The sequence below is a fragment of the Panthera onca genome, chromosome A3, assembly GCF_046562875.1.
Source record: "Panthera onca isolate mPanOnc1 chromosome A3, mPanOnc1 haplotype 2, whole genome shotgun sequence".
Lineage (NCBI taxonomy): Eukaryota > Metazoa > Chordata > Mammalia > Carnivora > Felidae > Panthera > Panthera onca.
The window spans coordinates 116,697,321-116,719,274 of record NC_138341.1 but is presented as its reverse complement, the minus strand read 5'-3'; the positions used below and the strand labels follow the sequence as shown (position 1 = coordinate 116,719,274).

The 21,954-nt window shown below is 42.8% G+C and overlaps 1 protein-coding gene across 2 annotated transcripts; it reads left to right on the top strand.

The window, feature by feature from the left end:
• Window positions 1-2: 2 nt before the first annotated feature.
• Window positions 3-21,869, top strand: NFS1 (NFS1 cysteine desulfurase). Of its 2 annotated transcripts, XM_060616866.3 has the most exons (13): window positions 3-111; window positions 741-850; window positions 1,576-1,692; window positions 2,745-2,828; window positions 8,015-8,167; window positions 11,762-11,855; window positions 12,530-12,664; window positions 16,369-16,526; window positions 16,952-17,057; window positions 17,137-17,218; window positions 17,847-17,930; window positions 18,461-18,550; window positions 21,197-21,869. In XM_060616866.3, exons 1-13 carry the CDS (start codon window positions 15-17, stop codon window positions 21,258-21,260), a joined length of 1,374 nt encoding a protein of 457 aa, XP_060472849.1. In that variant the 5' UTR covers window positions 3-14; the 3' UTR covers window positions 21,261-21,869. The 2 variants fall into 2 exon arrangements, with proteins under 2 accessions (XP_060472849.1, XP_060472857.1); XM_060616874.3 differs by lacking the exon at window positions 8,015-8,167.
• Window positions 21,870-21,954: the final 85 nt, after the last annotated feature.

Sequence of the window (21,954 nt, the reverse complement as noted above, 5' to 3'; positions counted from 1 at the left end):
CTGCTAGCGGGACCATGCTGCTGCGAACCGCTTGGAGGCGGGCGGCCGCGGCTGTGCGGGCCGCTCCGGGACCCAGGTCCGAGGCGCCCGCTCGGGGGCTGCGCCTGCGCGGTACGCTCCGGGCCCCACTCACCGCCACCCTCCCTACTAGCGCGGACCTTCCCCCTTGGCGTGGCGACGCACCGGAATATTACCGAGTCTCCGTCTTCCGTCCGCTGCCCGGACCCCCTGACCCTGCTTCCTCGCTGCACCCCTCAAACTTTCTCAGGCCGGCCCTCAGTACGGTTGTCTTCTCCGCGTCACCCTTCAGATTCTGCCCCACAGGCCCTCGGAGGCTTGGAGGCTCCGTCGGCCTTCAGATCTCTCCTGCACTTTTGGAGATGCTAGTCGTCCAGCCAGTCATCTTTGAAGGGGATCCTAGCTACGCCGTCTCCACACCCCTTCTAAATGGCTTTGCCCTTTTCGAACCCTCCCCCCTCCCAACCAGGCAATTCGAATATTGACCCAGCATCCCCTTCCAAAAACATGGTCTCTCTCCCTTCCCTCCTTTTTCAGTTTGTTTAAGTTCGCTGATGTTTTGTTTCCTTTTCCATTGAGATTCAACCCCAGCATCCTTTTAGCTTATCTCACCTACATCCAACGTTCACCTGCTGTTTTGGATACCCTGTGGCCATAGTTGCGTTCTTCCACGCTTGGCCACTTCATACCTTTTTTTTTTTTTTTTTTTTTTTTTTTGTCAGTTGTAGATAATGCCCCCCAGTCCGCTGTTCCCTCAGATACAGCCACTGCTCCGGACGTGGAGTCAGTGCTGCGACCTCTGTATATGGACGTCCAAGCTACAACTCCTCTGGTAAGGATAGAGGGGCAGCTTTCCCCAAGGCTATTTATAACATGTTGCAGAAGTGACAATGCACATAAATGACTGGATCCTGCAGAAGAGAGAGACATTGAGAAGTGTGTGTTGGGAAAAGCAATGAGCCAGGAGTCAGGAGGCTTAATTTGTAATCCACTAAAAATGGCTCTGCTACTTACCAGCTGTTGACCTTGGTGAGATCACTTCAATGTAGGCACTTTGGTAGTAGTTAAATGCATAGGCTCTGGAATTAGCTGGATTGCCACTTACTAATAACTGTGTGAATTTGGGCAAGTATTACGTGGGTTAAAAGACATAAAGCAGCCCTTTAAACAGAGCCTGGCACATGATAAGCACTTCGAAATTAATGGAAGGTTTCATCAACATGTGGACTCTTGTCATGTCCTGGCCCTTGTAGATCACATAGCCTGGCAGGAATGGAAACATGCAGAAATATCTATCAGGACAAGGCAATGTTTGTAGATTACCTGAGGAGATGGTAGAAGAATCATCTGGTAGAATGATTTAAGATGGGTTGAGAGTGGGAGTATGTTAGGCTGATGTTTGTTTAGTACCTAAGGGGATAGAAGAATGAGGCTTTGTCTAAGCAGTGTCTGAAGGGTTGGGAGTGTGTTGAGGTAGGTTGGGCAAGTCTGAGGGGATGGAGTGGGGCTTGAGTTACCTATGGACTCAAAGACACTGATATATTCTGTCGTGCTCAGGACCCTCGGGTGTTGGATGCCATGCTCCCTTACCTGGTCAACTACTATGGAAACCCACACTCCCGGACACATGCTTATGGCTGGGAGAGTGAGGCAGCCATGGAACGTGCTCGCCAGGTTGGTATAGAAGACTCTAAGAGATTCTGATGTCAGAGGTTCAGTGGACTGTGGGAGGCATTTCCTTGGTAACTCTGGGTGGAGGTGGAAGTGGTTTGGGGCTCTTTCTGGAGGAGATTTAGTGAGCAGGCCTTGGAGTCCCCCTGAAAGCATTTTATTAGTTTTTATTTTTCCTAACTAAATGATCTTTGGAATTTTATCTAATTTCTCTAAACCTCAATTTCCTCACGTCGAAGTGGAGATTGTAATAGTTCCTGCTTGTTAGGATTATTGTGTGGTTAAATGAGATCTTGCTGGTGATGTGTTTATTAACACAATGCCACAATGCTTATACATACTAGGAGCTCAACAAGTGATTTTTAAGAAATCAATATTATTATTATTTTGTGTTTTTTTTAAGTTTATTTATTTATCTTTGAGAGAGAGAAAGAGAGCCTGTGCATGAGTGGAGGAGGGGCAGAGAAAGAGAGAGAGAATCCAAAGCAGGCTCCCTGCTCAGTGTGGAGCCCGACTCGGGCCTTGATCCTACAACCACAAGATCAGGATCTGAGCTGAAGTCAAGAGTTGGAAGCTTAACCCACTAAGCCACCCAGGCACCCCTATTATCATTTTTTATCAGATGTGAAAAGAGCCTCAGATCTGGGATGTAACTGAATCTACCCCTTTTCTTTTTTTTTAATTTTTTTTTTTTAACGTTTATTTATTTTTGAGACAGAGGGAGACAGAGCATGAATGGGGGAAGGGCAGAGAGAGAGGAGACAGAATCGGAAGCAGGCTCCAGGCTCTGAGCCATCAGCCCAGAGCTCGACGCGGGGCTCGAACTCATGGACCGCGAGATCATGACCTGAGCTGAAGTCGGACGCTTAACCGACTGAGCCACCCAGGCGCCCCGAATCTACCCCTTTTCTGACCCTAGAGGGTGCAGAGCTTCTTGGACAGTTGATAGAATGTAGTGGCATACTTTTTGATCCAGAGCTCTGTCCCAGCTGTGTCTGCAGTTGCATTCTTGCCTGGGAAACTGGTGTTATTTATCTCTGTTTCTTGGTTTGCAGCAAGTAGCATCTCTGATTGGGGCTGATCCTCGTGAGATCATTTTCACCAGTGGCGCTACCGAATCTAACAACATAGCAGTTAAGGTAAGAGAACCAGAGGGCATATCTGGGCTTTCCTGACTTGGGAGATGGTGTCCCTCCATCATCTGGACTCGTATATGTATTTCCCAGCCACCCATGCCTACCTTATTGTGAATAAAAGACACAGACAAACATGTGCTCTTTCTGATTTGTTGCTTCCTTCAACCCTTTGTGATCTACTCCATCTAAGTCTTTGCTTCTGTTGAACTGAGTTCATTGAGATAGTTGGGCATGAAAAGAGGTGGCTCTTTAGCCATTGACCACTGGTGTTTTGGATGGCAGCTATTTCGGGGAGTAGATAATGGTGACTCAGACTTTTTCCCCATCCTTCTGATTTAGTCACAGAGAAGTCCAGCATCCACTTGCAGTTGGGAGTGCTTCTCTGCTTCTGGTTACCAGCTACACCCTTACATATGTGATTTGAGGGCTGCCTTCCTCTCAGCCTTCCCTTTTTTTTCTAATGAGATCTGTTTGCAACAGTTCTCTTCCCTCCCTCCCTTCCTACCTTTCTTAGATTTTATTTTTAAATAATCTCTACACCCAATGTGGGGCTCGAACTTACAACCCTGAGATCAAAAATTGCATGCTCCACTGACTGAGCCAGCCAGGTGTCCCTCCTGTTTATTTAGATGCTCCCATCTTGAAGTACTGGTTGCTATGCCTCTGCAGGCATTCACTTCATTGTGGTGTCTCTCCCAATCAGATGGGTCCCCCAACATGTGGTGATGGGGAACCAATCCATGGAAGCTGGTGGCATAGGCAGTGAAAGGATTCACCCAAGTCAGAACAAAGGAGATAGAAGGAGGCAGTGGGTGGGGGCTGTTTTTAAAGGGGGAAGGTGAGGAGCTAGGGGCGCTTATGCAGTTTTCCCTTTTTTGGTAACTATGCGTTGTTGGAAGTAGCCCTTTTGTTAGTTAGGGCCTATGGATATTTCGAGGTGGGTCGCCTAATGGGCCTGTCTGTATTCAGCCAGGTGGTCATGGTGGGTCCTTTTGCCTGGATCAGGTTTCTATTGCTCAAGCCTGTTGTCTAAAAGAGGTCTCTTCATTCATCACCCATTCTGAGATCAGTCACTCTATCCTTGGGTTTGTGGTGCTAACAAAAGTAAAATTCAACTCTCAATAGTCATGCTGGTGTTTCATATAACTTAATCATATTGGACTGGGCTTGGTTGCCAGGACCACTTGTGTAAATACCAAGGCTCTGAGAAAGTGTGGGCTACTGTAGGTTCAACTGTCTCCCTCACTTCTCACCTTTATCTCTCAACTGTGCTGCCAGTATTGGTTTTTCTGAGCTTAGATTGGATGTAGGAGGCCTGGGACAGGCTCCAGAGTCATCAGTACTCTGCCTGATTCTGTTAGCAGGAAGGTGTCCTTCCTTTGGAATGCAGAAACCAGACCCAAAGTGGAGATCCTTCCAAAAATGGGGATGATTTCTGGAATGGGGAATATTTTTTAAAACTTTGAAAATGTTTGCTTTGAAAGTCTCTGCTGTTCCCAAACCTAGAGGTGAGGGATTGCTAAGAATAGTTGTGAGTTTTCCCCTTAGTCTCCTGAATAGGAGACTATTCTGTCTGTCTGTTTAGACAGAGGATTTGACACTGTGGGTAACAGATAGGAGAGAGTGGAAGGAGGTGGGGAACTTTTAAATGTTTCCTTTTTATGTTCCTTATCCTCAAGAACATAGTTTTCATGTAGTTATAATTTTGGCCTAATTAGTTTTATATTCTGCTTTTAAGGTAGTATTCTATAAGCTTGTGGGGGTAATGGGGTGGCACATTTTATTTCCTTTAACTCCTTTTTTAAAATTTTTAAGTGTTTTTTTAATTTATTTTTGAGAGAGAGAGAGAGAGAGAGAGAGAGAGAGCGAGCAGGGGAGGGGCAGAGAGAGAGAGACACACACACAGAATCCAAAGCAGGCTCCCGGCTCTGGGCTGTCCGCACAGAGCCCAATGCGGGATTTGAACTCATGAAATGTGAGATCATGACCTGAGCCAAAGTCGGACACTTAACCGACTGAGCCACTAGGCACCCCTCCTTTCACTTTTTTTTCAGTGTTTGTTTATTTATTTTTGAGAGAGAGCACAAGCTGGGGAGGGACAGAGAGAGGGAGAGGGAGACCCGGAATCTGAAGCAGGCTCCAGGCTCCAAACTGTCAGCATAGAGCCTGACACAGAGCTCGAATCCATGACCTGTGAAATCATGACCTGAGCCAAAGTCAGATGGACACTCAACTGACTGAACCACCCAGGGGCCTCTCCTTAACTTTTAAAGGTAATCTGTGCAGGGATGCTCCTGGCTGGCTCAGTCCTTAGAGCATGCAACTCTTGATTGTGGGGTCATGAGTTCAAGCCCCACATTGGATGTGGAGGTAAAATAAGTAAATAAATACATCTTAAAAAAATAAAAATAAAAAAATAAAGGTAATCAGTGTATATGTGATGAGATTTTTTTAACCCTATAGAAAAGTTTAACATAAAGTATCTAGAGCCTGGGGCGGCTCAGTCACTTAAGCATCTGCAACTCTTGATTTCAGCTTAGATTGGGATTGAGTGCCTGTTGGGTTCTGTGCTGAGCACGGAGCCTGCTTAGGATTCTCTCTCTCTGTGTCTGAAAAATAAATAAACATTAGAAAATAATTTAAAAAGAAATAATAATTAAAAAAAAGTGTAAGTCTTCCTCTTCTTTCCCTCTTATTCTGGCCCTGAATCCTGTTCTGCAAAGTTAATTCTAAACTAATTCTGTTTAGTATTGTTCCAAGAAAAAGAATTATACATACATATATTGTATTTTAATATTTAATAATTTAATCATTATCCATACATATGTAACTTTAATATTTTCACAAACTGTAGCATGCCATATTTATTCTTCTGTAACCATTTTTTTTTTTTAATTTTTTTTTAACGTTTATTTATTTTTGCGATAGAGAGAGACAGAGCATGAACGGGGGAGGGTCAGAGAGAGGGAGACACAGAATCTGAAACAGGCTCCAGGCTCTGAGCTGTCAGCACAGAGCCCGACTCGGGGCTCGAACTCACGGACCGCGAGATCATGACCTGAGCCGAAGTCGGCCGCTTAACCAACTGAGCCACCCAGGCGCCCCTGTAACCATTTTTTTAAAACAAATTGAGCTTTTTTTTTTTTTTTTTTTTTTTACAAATTGAGCTTTTATGCTCTTTTAAAAATTTATTTTTTAATGTTTATTTATTTTTGAAAGACAGAGTGCAAGCGGGGGAGGGGCAGAGAGAGAAGGAGACGCAGAATTTGAAGCACGCTCCAGGCCCCAAGCTGTCAGCATAGAGCCTGATGTGGGGTGTGAACTCATGGACTGTGAGATCATGACCTGAGCCAAAATCAGATGCTTAACCGACTAAGCCACCCAGGTGCCCTCTTCTGTAACCATTTTTAAAAAATATTTATTTTGTGAGAGAGAGTGAGCATGTGCAAGTGGGTGAGGGGCAGAGAGAGAGAAAGAGGGAGAGAGAATCTCAGTGCAGAGCCCGATGTGGGGCTCCATCTAATGAACCATGAGATCATGACCTGAACCAAAGTCAGGAGTCTGACACTCAACCAACTGAGCCTCCCAAGCACCCCTATTCTTTTGTAACTATTGATAACATACCCTATGTTCTTCCATTTCAAACTCCATAATTTTTGATATAACTACATTCTTTTTCATGGAGTTGTGTTATCATAGTTTACTATTCACTACTTTATTGTTGGATGTGTTTAATTTTTCCATTTTTTTAAAGATTGTAAATACGAGAACATATTTCATCTTTATGGCTTGATCTGTCTTTTGAAATATTCCCCTAAGGTAAATTTCCAAAAGAGGAATCACAGTTAAACAGTGTGAATACAGCTTTTAAGACATCTTTCTAAATGATTTTCTGAAAAGATTGTAGCATAAATACTGCCATTAGCAAGGATTGAGTTCATGAGTTTCACTTTTACACTGACAGCTTTGGGTATCAGTGTCAACATATTTGCATGTTTTGCTATTTAAGTAGAAATAAAGAGAGGGGCTTTTTCCTGGGATGCGAGGAAATCTACCAGGGGTATATTTTCTTTTTTAAATTTTTTTTGACGTTTATTCATTTTTTGATAGAGCATGAGTGGGGGAGGGGCGGAGAGAGAGGGAGACACATAATCCCAAGCAAGCTCCAGGCTCTGAACTGACAGCACAGAGCCCAACACGGGGCTCGAACTCACGGACCATGAGATCATGACGTGAGCCGAAGTTGGACGCTTAACTGACTGAGCCACCCAGGTGCCCCAACCTGTGGGATATTTTCTACCTGTGGTATAATAAAATATATTTGGTCTTTCTTCTGTTCCTGGCACAGAGCCTCAAAAATCCTTGGAGTTTCCTGAATAATAGAAATGTCTTTTGTTATTTATTACAAACCCCTTTGGACCATAATCTAACGTTATAGTAACGAAGTGACTCATGGTGGCCCCTTAGTTGCAAAGGACAGGCTGCCGCTCCAGAAGGACAAAGCATGTGATTAGAGGATTGGAACTTTCAGCTCTACTTCCCTCAGGGCAAGAGAGGGGGACTCGAGATTGAGTTCAGTCCTGTGGCCAGTGATTTAATCAGTCATGTCTCTGTAACAAAACCCCCATAAAAACTCTGGACAATAAGGCTCGGAGGATCTTCCAGGTTGGTGAACTCATGGATGTGCTGGGTAGGTGGCATGCCTGGATTTACAAAGACAGGGCATGGAAACTTTGTGCCCTTCCCCTCCTCAGACCTCGCCTATGCATCTCTTCCATTTGTCTGTTCCTGAATTATATCCTTTATAATAAAACTCTAATAGTGTAGTGCTTTCAGTGAGTTCTGGGAGTCATTCTGCTGAATTATTGAACCTTAGGGGGCTGTGGGAAGTCCTGAATTTGTAGCCAGCTAGGTAAAAGTCCTGGGGAGTGGCTTGTGACACCTGGGCCTTGTGGCTGACATCTGAAGTGGGGTTAGTCTTGTGGACGTGAGTCCCTTCATCTGTGGGGTTTGCACTAACTTAGGGTAGTTAGTGTCAGAATTAAGCTGAATTGTAGGATATATACTTGGTGTCACAGAGTTAATGTTGGAGCACAGAACCCTTGCCTACTTTTTCTTTCAAGTGGGATTGAAGTGCTTGCTGTCTCTCTGAGCATATTCTCCTTCCTTTCACCACCACCAATCTCTAGGGGGTGGCCAGGTTCTATAGGTCACGGAAAAAACACTTGATCACCACTCAGACAGAGCACAAATGTGTCTTGGACTCCTGCCGTTCACTGGAAGCTGAGGGCTTTCAGGTCACATACCTCCCGGTGAAGAAGAGTGGGATCATCGACCTGAAGGTAGGAGTGGCTACTGGCAGAAGGGGCAACATAGGAGGGGCTTGGTTTCAGCCTGTAAATTTGTGTTTTTAGCCTCAGTCAGAGCTTGAAGGACTAGACCTAATAGTGAGGGGGAACTTAGAGCAATAGGCCTGGGAGAGAAACTGAGCATATGTTTCCCCTTGAGTGTGTATTGTCTTCCTTTTCTCTGGAGGATTTCTCAGCTTGGTCAGTGCTTCCTGGTTTATATGAGGACCACTGGGTGTCTGTGCAGGATGCCAGGGACTCAACACTCACCATGGCAAAGCTCTGGCCTCCTCCTTCCCTGTACTTAGTTTCTCATCCCTCTAAAGAAGAGCTGTAGTTTTTGTGAAGAATATTTCCCTTTGTGGCCCATATCCTTATATGTACATTTTGGGTAGTGAGTTCATGCATCTTGTCCACCAGATTTTGGATACCAGCATCCCTAGTCAAATCCTAAGATACAGTTTGTGGACAGAGTCCTGTCATATGCAAGTAGAGATAGTTTCATTTCTTTGTTGCCAACCTGGATGCCTTTTTTTCTTCTTGCCCAGTTGCCCTGGCAAAACCTACTAGTACAAAGTTGAATAGAAGTGGTGAGAATAGACACCCTGTTTTGCTCCTGATCTTGGATGAAAGCTTTCCCCATAAATATGATGTTAACTGGATTTTTCATAGTTGCTCTTGCATAAATGTCCTTTGTTAGACTGAAGAAGTTCTCTTCCAAGTTTTTTGATTTTGTTATTGTTGGTGTTGTTATCATGAAAGCATTTTGGTTTTATGAATTTTTTTTGGTGCTTATTGAGGCAGTCATATGTTTTTTTTCTCTATTAATATGGTGTATACATTGATAGGTTGCTGGATTTGGTTTCCTAGTATTTTGTTAAAGATTTTTGTATATCTATATTCATTAGGGATATTGATCTGTAGTTGTGTGATATCTTTGTCTGGTTTTGATATCAGGGTAATACTGTTCTCAGAATAGACATGTTGGTTCTAACCTACTGTTTCAGTATTGATGACCACTGCACCCTTCATACAACCCTCCATTTCAGCCACACTGCCTGCACAACTCCTTGATATGCCCTGGTCAGTCCTGCTGTGGGCCTGTCTCACATATCCCCTCACCTTTGATCTGTTGTCCTTTTCTTTGCACATACCTTAACTTTCTCCCTCTTTTAAAAAAGTTAGCTCAGGCTCACTTCTTTGCTGAAGTCTTTTTAGATGCTCCAACCCCTTTAAATACGTTGGTTTTTGGTTTTTTTTTTTTTCCAAATTCCTTAAATTCCTTAATGGCTTTTTACTTCTGTGCTCTGTTGTATGTTTATGCCTATCTCTCCACTAGATTAAGTCTCTTGAATGCTAGGAGCACTTTTTTTCTGCCTTTTTATTTCTCATAATACTTCACATGTGTCTTTTTCCACCTCATAGTATTTATTATGCCTTAGCGTCTGGCACTAGGGACACAAGGATTAACAAGACAAGCTCAGTCCCTGCCTTCAGGGAGCTTACATTCTAGTGAAGAGGACAGTTAACATAGAAACAAATGAAATAATTACAAATTGGGATAACTGCTATGAAGGAAGCAAACAAGAAACTGAGAGAAACATGACATTGAGAACCTCTATTAGACCAGTGTCAGGGAAAGCAGGATGTTGCTAGGCTGATTAATAATTCCTTTAAGATAACATTTTAGTCAGATGAGGTCCCTGCCTCAGTGCTGTTGCCAGTAACCTTGTTTTTTGCTACTTACTTTGTTGTTTGCAGCTTACTCTGACCACCTTACATAGGAAAGGCTGTCCCTTTTTTAATTAAACTTGTAATTTTTAATAAAGATAGTTTTTATTATTTTTTTTTTTATTTTAGAGAGAGAGAGCACAAATGGGGGAGGGGGGCAAAGGGAGAGAGAGAATCTCAAGTAGGTTCCACCCTCAGCACAGAGTCTGATGTGGGGCTCGATCCCACAATTCTGGGATCATGACCTCAGCTGAAATACAGAGCCAGATGCTCAGCTGGCTGAGCCACCCAGGCTGTTTTTATTTATTTGTTTTATTTTATTTTTTTTTAGAGAGAGAGGGGTGGAAGGTAATGACAGAAGGAAAGGGAGAGAGAGAATCTTAAGCAGGCTCCACTCCCGGGGTAGGGGAGGACACGGGTTTTGCCCCTAAACTTTTTAAATAATTGTAGATTCACATGTGGTTTTAAGAAATAATACAGTGAGATCTCATGTACCCTTTACCCAGTTTCCCCCATGATAATATCTTGCAAAAGTATAATCCAGTATCCAACCAGGTGTTAAAAATAAGCCCATCGACTCTATCAAAGGAGGGATGCAGAGACTCAGAGCACAGTGATGTGAGGCTTTTATCAGTGTTCTTCCAAGAGTGGGTATCTGATGGACAGTCATACTTAGGGGAGTTACAGCAGACAATTTATCTCGTAGCATTCAAGTCCCTCCCCTGGTTCCTCATTGGCTGAACTACAGAGGTTACTGCCTTATCTGGACATTGCCAATGCACACGTAAGGCAAAAAGTAGTCTGGTTGCAACAAATGTACATTCCCTGAGGTGACGCAGAGACTTTCAGTCCCTCCTCCTTTGTTCTTTGGTGCATACTCATTGCAAAGCCCGCAAAAATAAGCCCACGAAACAGAGAGGGGAAGAAGAACCAGAAAGTGAAGTGTCTAAAGGTTTGGGACTCCATTGTGGAGGGGTGGGTTTCATATATTTCCAGTGTGTTGTAATCCTATTGTTAATTAGATAGCAGAACTTTTATTTGGTATTTCTGAAAATGAATCATCTCCCTTATTTCTCACACAGGGTAATGACTTGGATAGAGTCTGCCAATCTTGTGCTCATTTCCCCAGTTTCACTTGTGCTTATTCGTCATGTGTAGGTTTGTGTAACTACCATCACTGTCAAATTATAGTTTCCTCACTGCAGTGATGCTTCATGTTCTGTTAAAACCACTAATTTGATCTCCATTTCTTTAATTTGTCATTTCGATAATGTTACATAAATGGAATCATAAAGTATGTAACCTTTCGGGACTGGCTTTTTTCACTTAGGGTAAGTCTGGCAAGCCATTTAGTTTGTTACGTGTCTCAGTAGTTTGTTCCTTTCTATCAGTTAGTCGTATTCCGTGGTATGGAGGCACCAGTTTGTTTAGCCAGTCACCCATTGAAGGACATCTAGGTTGTTTCTGGGTTTTGGCTGTTATGCCGAAAGCTGGTATGAACATTTATGTATAGGTTTTTTGTGTGAATCTGTTTTCATTTCCCTGAGATAAATGCGCAACAGTGCAATTACTACATCATAGGTAATCTCATGTTTAGTTTTATAAGAAGCAAAAACTGCCAGACTGTTTTCCGGTATGGCTGTATCATTTTACGTTTGTATTAGTAGTAATAACCAAGTGTTTCAATGATGTAGTTTCTTTGAATCCTTGCCAGCATTGTGTTGTCACTATTTTTTTTTTAACCACTCTGATAGGTGTTTAGTAAAAGGCCCCGTTTTAAGACTGAGCTTGCCCGTGTTCTGAGTTAGGGAGGATTTTGTTGGTACTATATAGTCTTCTTGCTCCTGATACTCTTAGGAACTAGAGGCTGCCATCCAGCCAGATACCAGCCTGGTCTCAGTCATGACTGTGAACAATGAGATTGGAGTGAAGCAGCCCATTGCAGAAATAGGTGAGTATCTTGGGTGGACCTTGATGCTTGCCCACCTCTGGGATCCATCTGAGGAGCAGGAGTGGTCTCCTGGGAGTGGGAGGGAGATCAAGGGAAAGGGAGTTTCAGTTCCTTGTTTAAAGACCTATTGTATATGGCATAGCCAGTATTTGAATCCAGGTCTAGTATCCTTTATGTTCTTTTCATTTAACTGCAGTTGGTGCCGAAACAAAACACTACCGTTTTTTTCTCTTCCTCTTTCACCTTTGTTACTTTAGAACATCTTGTTATTGTGCTCACTTAGAGTCAGAGACTCACTGTAACTCCTAGGACACATTAGGAAAAGATCTGCTAATCTTTGCTTCCTGGAAATTAAAAAGGATGTAAAAGTCAATTTGATGTATTGAAAGACCAGTGTTAACAAGGTAGGAAGAGTTTTATGCATCAGGATATCAGGCATGTTTTGATTTGGTGATTTGTATTTGCCCTTATTTAATCAAGGAAGCTAGCTGAGAATGACAGAGTGAGAGGGAGAGAGGGAAAGAGAGAGGAAGAGAAAGAGAGAAGTTATTTACTATATGGCTAGAGGCTAATGCCAGATGCAGTTTTGCTTTAGAACTCATGGTACATTGTAGGATCACTGCCAGGTGACTTTCCAGCATTGTGCTATGATTTCCCCTTTGTTGTTTCCTCAGGACAGATTTGCAGTTCCAGAAGGGTATATTTCCATACCGATGCAGCCCAGGCTGTTGGAAAAATCCCACTTGACGTCAATGACATGAAAATTGATCTCATGAGCATCAGTGGTCATAAAATCTATGGTCCCAAAGGTACCAGCCCCTCCTTGAGTTCCTTTTCTCAGACCTCCTATTAAAACCCTAGATAGATGTTCCTTGAACTCATTTGGAATTACCATTGCTGTCAGAGGAAGCTGTACATTCATAGTGCTTTGCAGAATGCAGAATTGCTAATGCAAGTGTCCTTTAACAATAACCAAGAATGCTTGCCTATTTGTAGACTCTTGCAGCTAACTGTGTATAGCAGTCTATTGTTGCATGGTCTCTTTAGAAAATCCTTAGAAGGCAAGTAGTTTAATTTGGTTGAGGAACAAAGGGTTTTGTCATATCAAATTAAGCTAAATAAGTCCAGCTGTCTTGTCTTCCCCACTGTGATAGCAATGTTCTTTGAGTCCTTTATTCCCTATGTGTTTCTGTAGCCTGAGGAAGATTGCACTTTTATATCTCTTAGTATTTATTACTTCTTTTATTTTTTATTTTTTTTAATGTTTGTTTATTTTTAAGAGAGAGCGGGAGAGAGCGAGCCGGGGAGGGGCAGAGAGAGAGGAAGACACAAAATCTGAAGTAGGCTCCAGGCTCTGAGCTGTCAGCACAGAGCCTGACACTGGGCTCAAACTCACAAACCACAAGATCATGACCTGAGCCAAAGTCGGACACTCAGCTGACTGAGCCACCCAGGCACCCCTCTTGGTGTTTATTCCTAGATTTAATAGTCTGTATTCCTGTTAGCCTCTCAAGAGTGTGTTTCCTTTGGTCCTATTGGCCTAGGAATGTTTCCTAGCTAGAATTCTGTCTTGTCACTCCAGTCTTTGGGAAGAGACTTTTGTTTTCTATTTTATGGAGGTAGCCATAAAAACAAACAACAACTCCTCTGTCTCTGGGGTGAGGGCCTATGGGGTTGATAATGCTGGTACACATTCTGTGTACACCCTGAGCTGCACACCCTGAGGAAAAAGCTGTGATAGCTCCTGGAAGTATGTAAGATACCTTCTTTTCAAGGTTCCCAGAGGTTATAAAGAATGTTTTTGTGAGCTATTATTGAAAAAAAAATTTTTTTTAACGTTTATTTATTTTTTGAGAGAGCATGAGCGGGGGAGGGGCAGAGCGAGAGGGAGACACAGAATCCGAAGCAGGCTCCAGGCTCTGAGTTGTCAGCACAGAGCCCGACGTGGGGCTCAAACTCACAAACTGAGATCATGACCTAAGCCGAAGTCGGACACTTAACCAACTGAGCCACCTGGGCGTCCCTTGTGAGCTATTATTTATTTATTTTTTAAGTTTATTTATTTTGAGAGAGAGAGAGAGCTTGTGAATGAGCTTGCACAGGAGTGGGAGAGGGGCAGATAGAGAATCCCAAGCAGGCTCCCTTCTGTCAGCACCCAGCCTTAGTGGGCTCCTGAGATCATGATCTCATGAGGTCATGACTTGTGAGGAAATCAAGAGTTGGGCGCTCAACCGACTGAGCCACCCAGTCGCCTTATGAGCTATTATTTTAAAAGCACAACAGGTTGGGGCACGTTGAGCGTCCAGCTTTGGCTCAGGCCGTGATTTCACGGTTTGTGAGTTCTAGCCCTGCATGGGGCTCACTGCTGTCAGCGCAGAGCCTGCTTCAGACCCTGTGTCCACTTCCCCTTTCTCTCCCCCTCCCCTGCTTGTGCATATGTGCACACTCACTCTCTCTCTCTCAAAAAGAAATAAACATTATAAAAAGTAATAAAAAGTATAACAGGCATTCTATCTTTTATTAAAATGTTGCCTTTATTGGCTTTTATTGTAGATGTATCTATTTTGACAAAACTAATTGAGCAGAAGCTCTGATCAGCAATTAAATGTGTAGAGGTCTCTCACTACCCAAACTTATGCTTTCAGAAAGAAGGGGACTCAGTTGATTTAGATAACATTATGTCCTTCACTATGCAGACAGGGGTCTGTGCATATGCTCTCTGAACTTGGGAACCACAGAGATTCACATAGTAAGGATATTTGAATTTGATGAGGAAATGAAATATTTCTTGATTAAGTATCATTTGTTACATAAATTATTTCAAAACTGGGGTCCTTGGTAATAAATTTGGGAAGTACTGCCTTAGTTTTGATAGTACCTACAATCTCTGCCTAAGGAATTGTTCTTTGTAGAAGAAGATGAACTTTACCGAGTGGCCACACTGTTTAAAACCTTTGACTACTTTGTGAGTATCTTTGCACATTCATGCTCATATTTGGCATGAAATTCCTGTAAGTGGGTTTGATGGCTATTAAGTTATATACATTTTTTTAATGTCTATTTATTTTTGAGAGAGAGAGCATGCACGCGCAGGGGAGGGGCAGAGAGAGAGGGTAACAGGAGATCCAAAGTGGGCTCTATGCTGACAGCAGAGAGCCTGATGCAGGGCTCAAACCCACGAACCAGGAGATCATGACTTGAGCCAAAGTTGGATGTTTAACCAACTGAGCTACCCAGGTGCCCCTTAAGTTACATACATTTTTCAACTTTGATACACTGGGAGATTGTACTAATTTTTAATTCTATTCTGATCTATCCCTGTATTTGCCTCAAAGTTTTTTTTCTTTTTTTTAAGATTTTATTTTTAAGTACTCTGTATACCCAGCGTGGGCTCAAATTTGAACACCCCCTAGATCGAGACTCGCATGCTCCACTGACTGAGCCAGCCATGCCCCCACCCGCTTTTTAACAATTTTATTCTATTTAGACAAGGTAGTATATTTACAAAGTTCTAAATTCAAAAGCTACAAAAAAGTACAAGGCCAGAAAGTCTCTCACTTCTGTCTACCACTCATGTAGTTCTCCTCTGGGGAAGCTATTTTTTGAATATTTTTCTAGGATTATTCTATGCATTTACAAGGAGAGATATATATATATATATATATATATATATATATATATATATATATATATATATTATATATATGTATTTTTCCCCCTCCTCCTCCTCTGTTTTTACTCAGAAAATAGCTTATTATACTCATTGTTCTATTTCTTCCTTTTTTTCCACCTAATTATTTTTTAAATGTTTATTTACTTATTTGTTTTGAAAGAGAGTGAGAGAGCGAACGAGCAAGCATGCTAGGGAGGGGCAGAGAGAGTGAGAGAGAGAATTCCAAGCAGGCTCTGTGCTGTCAGTGTGGAGCCCAACATGGGGCTCGAACTCATGAACCCTGAGATCATGACCTGAGCCAAAATCATGAGTCAGACGCTTAATCAACTGAGCCACCCAGGCACCAACCCCCGCCTTTTTTTAAGTAAAGTACAAATTTTATTCAGATTTCACCAGTTTTCCAACAGTGTATCTTGGAGATTTTAAAGTGGCAATACAAAAGGAGCTTCCTTTTTGTTTTATATACCAACTTTGTAATCCATTGTGTTGACGGTATCATAATTTATTTGCCCATTGCCTTGATGATGAATATGTGAGTTGTTTCTGGTATTTTGCTATTATGACTAATGCTGTATTTCATGATGTTATTTCAGACATGCATAGGAAGCTACTTTAAACCATTCGGTCATGACTCCTGGTAGTTACCTCATGATGTTAAATAATTTTGATAAATATCATGCTTTTACTTCTATTTCTCCTTTTCCTCTAACTTTTTTTATTTTGAAAAATTTCAAGCTTACGGAAAAGTTGAAAGAATATTTTGACCGCTTTTGAAAGTGAGATTTTGTTTCATCTGCCTTTTTCTTTTTTTTCTCTTTTGTAACAAACTTTGTTTCCCAGGGGTTGGTGCCATCTACATTCGCCGCCGACCCCGTGTACGTGTGGAGGCCCTGCAGAGTGGAGGGGGGCAGGAGCGGGGTATGCGGTCTGGGACAGTGCCCACACCCTTGGTGGTGGGGCTGGGGGCCGCATGTGAGGTGGCACAGCAAGAGATGGAGGTATGGGGAGAGCAGTTCCCTTCCTCAACTTCTTCCCCTGTGCTGGGTCTCCACTTAGAGGGTTCTCAGCACAACTGAGTCAGACTTTTGCCGGAAGAGGAGGTTTAAGAAATCCTTCCTTGTCCCAGTGCTGCTGACATCTTGTTCGGAGGGAGGTGTTATGGGCTCCAAAATCCAGGCCTTTTCAGAAATTATTGGCTCACTTATTGGTAGCTTATTGGAACCATGTGTCCAGTTATTGAGCACCTTTGCATGCCAGGTGCTGTGCTCAGTGCTGGGGATACAGTGGTCTCCATGAGTAACACAGGATGATAGGTGGGTCTGATGCATAGTCACTTCTGGGCACTGGAATAGGACTCCTTGTCTTGTGTATTTCTGAGCTGCTAATGGTCACTATGCTTAGTCCTCCCTTGCCTGCTCCTCAGTATGACCATAAGTGGATCTCAAAGTTAGCAGAGCGACTGACAAAGAAAATAATGAATAGCCTTCCCGATGTGGTGATGAATGGGGACCCTGAGCACCATTACCCAGGTATGGACATGCCCTTTCTATCTCCATTCTGGAAGAGCCTGAGACTTTGCAACTCCTCTCACAGTGATTCTCTCTCCAGGCTGTATCAACCTCTCCTTTGCATACGTGGAAGGGGAGAGTCTGCTGATGGCACTCAAGGATGTTGCCTTATCCTCGGGGAGGTGAGTTGGACTGGATAGACAGGAAGGGCTCATCAGCCTGGCCTCTAAGTGGTATAAGACATTATTAGGCTTCCTAGTGTGGAGATGTCAGGCACAAGAGCTCCTGGTCATCTTGTAAGTGCCTGTTTTTTAGCTGGCTTGGCACTCGCTGAAGTTGGTGATCTTAGGAGGGCTTCCTGGGGTAGGACTTTGTGCCTTTTGTGGTCCCAGGAGATGCATGCATCTGCTCTAATGTTATACTAGCAGTTCTGTTGCAGAACCCCAGAATTGAAGGATGCTCCAAAGGCCACCAAGGGTTTAGCTGCCATCTAGGCTGGTACTGATGGTGTGTTCAACAATAGGAGAGTGAGCACCTGGTTCTCTGCTGCCTGTGGTTGTCAGTCCCAGTTTATGTGGTATCGTGCTCTGTCATGCTTTGGCAGTGTCCTTGCTGAAGGGTCAGAGGAGCTAGGGTCGCATCCCAGAAAATGCAGGCAGCATTGGGCCCTTTAGTTCTACCAGATTAGAATGTCTCTTATATCTCCATATAATGACTTCAGGGACCTGGGGTGGGAGCAAGATGAGAGATTTGTGGCTAAAAGCAGATGCTGATGACGAATTGAGCAAGACTCCTTGTCTTTCTTCTCAGTGCCTGCACGTCTGCATCCCTGGAGCCCTCTTATGTCCTTCGAGCAATTGGCACTGATGAGGATTTAGCTCACTCTTCTATCAGGTCAGTCGGTTGAGCTGCAACATTTATGAAAGCATCCTCTTTTGTATTCTTCACTTCCTGTTATAGTCTCCTCATACTTGTTTTTCTTATCCCTTCTTGATTCTTCTTGAAAGTTCCTAGAGCAGCAATTCTCAGACCTTATTGAGTATCCTCTGGAAGTTTGTGCAAGTTGAAGATTTCTTTTATTTATTTATTTATTTATTTCAGTTTGTAATAATTTATTTTTATTTATTTATTTTTTGACTTTTATTTATTTTTTTAATTTACATCCAAGTTAGTTAGCATATAGGAAAGTTGAAGATTTCTGAGTCTCACACTCAGAGATTCTGACTCACTAGGACTGGAAGAGAAATAGGAAACCTCTCGGTGACTCTAATATAGGTGATCCACAAACCCATGTTCTGAGAAACTCTGACCATGTTCTTTTCCCGTGTTTTTTGTGGAATAGATTTTCATTGAGTATTTGCTGAATGAATTTACCCTGGTGCCAGAGTTCAGATGTGGAGCTCTTCTCTTACGCCTTTTTTCAGGTTTGGCATTGGCCGTTTCACTACAGAGGAGGAAGTAGACTATACAGTGGAAAAGTGCATTCACCATGTGAAGCGTCTTCGAGAAATGAGGTATGCAGTATGCCCCAGAGACCCTGTGGAAGAAATTGAAGTGCTGACCCTTCTCTTGCTCTCAGGCTATGTGTTCACACTGACAGAAACCAGCCTTTGAGAACACATGGATCTTAGGATTTAGAAGTTCCACAAAATTGGGGCTGCTGGCTGGCTCAGTTGGTAGAACATGTGACTCTTGATCTTGGGGTTATGAGTTCAAGCCCCATGTTGGGTGTAGAGCTTACTTAAAAACAAAACAAAACAAAAAAAAAAAGTTCCACAAAGCAAGAAGGTGAATCTCCTTGGCTACTTGTTTTCAGAATATGACAAAGTACTTTTAAAAACTAAAGAACTGGGGTGCCTGCATGGCTCAGTTGGTTAAGCATCCGAATCTTGATTGAGGCTCAGGTCATGATCTTGTGGTTCATGAGAATCGAGCCCTGCATCAGGCTTTGCACTATTAGTGTGGAGCCTCCTTGGGATTCTCTCTCTCCCTCTCTTTCTGCCCCTACTCCTGTGTGTGCACTTTCTCTATCAAAATGAATAAACATTTAAAAAAAAACTAAACAACTACATAAATTCAGATGTTTTTCATTATTATAGTATTAATAGTTGTCATTGCAGCAATATCAATACAAAATTAGGGATTTGTAGACTAACTAGAGAAAAATCTCCCTTTAAGATAGAGATTCTTACTTTGGGTTCTGCGACTAGACTTCAGGAGGTATATGATAGCCCTGAAATTGTATGCTAAGTGTTGTTTTGTTGTGCATTTTCTTTGAAAGAAAGTCCATAGTTTTCATCAAATTCTCAAAGATTAAGAACTACTACTCAGAGTGTTCTTTGTAAAAGTCTTTATAAGTAAGGTCAAGAGATGCTTTGTCAGCCAACTGCCACCAGGGCTTCCCTTAGTAGCCATAGAGCTCCACTTCTTCCTGGAGACATTGAGGCCTCTGGATTTTTTCAGAGCTCTGTCCTGGTTAAATTCAACTTTCAAGATTCTCTTGGTCTAGTTATTGAGAGTGAAAAAGTTCATATATATATACTCTTCTTCCTTTGACAAACTTTCTGAGGCCTTTCTGGGCTCTCAGTTTTCCTTCCCAGGGTCTAGTTGTATTGCTTAAATATCTACTGCTTCCTTAATTTTCTTAGGCTCAAGATTCCTCCTTGGCTTGATTTTTTGGTACTCTGGCACACTCAAAGGGCATTTCTACTAGACCATGCTGCAAAGCCTTATTCTTCTTATCTGTGTGGCTTCAGCATCTTCCCCCTATTCCTTGTGACCTTTACAAACTGAATTGAACCTAGTTTCATTAGCCCTCAGCTAAAGCTTTATTTTGTTTTAATTTATTTTATTTTAGAGATAGAGAGCACGAGGAGGGGAGAGGGGCAAAGGGAGAGAGGGAGAGAATCTCAAGCAGCTCCGTGCTCAGTGCGGAGCCTATGTAGGGCTCAATCTCACAACTGTGAGATCATGACCTGAACCAAAATCAAGTCGGACACTTAACCAGCTGAGACACCCAAGCACCCCTAAAGCTTTATTTTGTGAGTCTATGACAATAAGAGACCTCTAAAAAGAAAAGACAGGGGCATTTGGGTGGCTCAGTCGGTTAAGCGTCGGACTTTGGCTCAGGTCATGATCTCATGGTTCATGAGTTCAAGCCCCGCATCGGACTCTGTGCTGACAGCTCAGAGCCTGGAGCCTGCTTCAGATTCTGTGTCTCCTTCTCTCTCTGCCCTTCCCCCACTTGTGCTCTTTCTCTCTCTCTCTCTCTCTCTCTCTCTCTCTCTCTCTCTCTCTCAAAAATAAATAAACATTAAAAAAAAAAAAAGACAGGAAGGAGGTTGCTAACTTTAAGGAGCCATGAAAAATGTCATACATAGAAAGGTATGCTGGGAATGCATGGTGTAAAGGAGAGGGATAAGTCAAGAATAGAATGAAATTGCATAGAAAAAAAGTAACTGGGGAAATACAAACCACACATTCCATGGTCAAAATACATTGAAGTAATATCTGGTCTGGGAATATTGTCTAAGGCATTCAAGCTGAAGGGAATCAGAGCTTAGTAGTTATTTCTCAGCAGTAGTTCTTGTATGAGATGGAATGCTCAGGTCTAAGATCCAAGAGTTACTTTTGAATTGGAATCACAGTCAAACTCTGGGACGATGAGGCTGGTAGGAATTGGATAAGAGTGCTATATACCCAGATAAATTAAGGCTAAGCTCTAGCCCCACCTGAGAAATAGAGTAAAACCCAGAAAGAAGTATTGAAAAGTGATCCATGTGTGGTGGGGATGAATAGAGAGGCTGAAACTTGCTTACACAGGTCCTAAGGGTCTTGGTTCCACAGGGAGACTGTGTCCATAGTCTCTCATGAATGGGATGAGAGCTTCTTGAATGTGACCACAACCTGATGCCATTGGCTTGGCCCCACTGGAGCTGAGCCTAGGGTACCCAGTTATTGTTTGCTGGCAGCTGTGGAGATGTTAGAGCTGACGAGGATTTAGAGAGAGCTGGGAAACACTTGCTAACCTTGGGTCTGTCAGGGCAAGGAAGTGGAGAGACAAGAAGAGATGGAGACAAGTCAGGGCTCAGGGGTCAGAGACCAATGTTGGCTATTCCTATCTAAGCCCTAACTCACTCAGTTTCTCTTTTCTTTGGCAGCCCTCTCTGGGAGATGGTACAGGATGGCATTGACCTCAAGAGCATCAAGTGGACACAACACTAGAAGAGTAGGCCTCTGACTTTGTGCTGACCTGGCTTCTGCCTCACCAACCCATGCTCACCTGGGTATCTTGTTACACCCAGTGGGCGCTTCATGTTCAAACCACAATTGGTGTAGCCCAGTTGACTTCAGCATTTGTCCACCTCCAAGATAGAAACAACAAGAAAACTATCTTTCCTGAGCCTCAGCTCCTTTGTTGGAGAACACTCAACATTTCTCTTCAGGAGTCCTTCTCTGGTCTTACAGTGAATGGATATTCTTGGTGGGGAGAGCCCGAGGAACTAGAAGAAGTTTCTTTGTTCAGGGGCCTCAGTGATCTATGTGGACTTTTGAATGTTGCTTACTACTGCTCAGCAAGACTGATTCCTTCAGGAGCAAGCATAATCAACTATTTAATTTCTTTTTTGGTCCCAAAGGCCACCTCTTCATGTTGTAGACTGAACAGCAAGTTTCTTAGAAGGCTTGTCTCCTGTTCTTGTCCTTCATTTCTTTTGACCTAATGAAGCTAAAAATATCTATATGCCTCCATCTACTCTTCTAATAATTTATGTTTCTTTTTTAAAAATTGTTAATTTGCAGATTAGAGAAATAAAATAACCTTCCTCCATTTAATTTGTGACTTTATGAAAGTCTCAGGGAAAATTCCATGCCGTGCTTGGGAATCATGGAGCAGACTACCACTCCACTTGATTTCCAT

Bases quoted from the DNA above. Each gene is read 5' to 3' on its own strand.
- NFS1 (XM_060616866.3), top strand. From the start codon at position 15: ATGCTGCTGCGAACCGCTTGGAGGCGGGCGGCCGCGGCTGTGCGGGCC. The intron at 11,856-12,529 runs GTGAGTATCTTG...TTGTTTCCTCAG, and splicing joins GCAGCCCATTGCAGAAATAG to GACAGATTTGCAGTTCCAGA. The intron at 16,527-16,951 runs GTATGGGGAGAG...CCTGCTCCTCAG, and splicing joins TGGCACAGCAAGAGATGGAG to TATGACCATAAGTGGATCTC.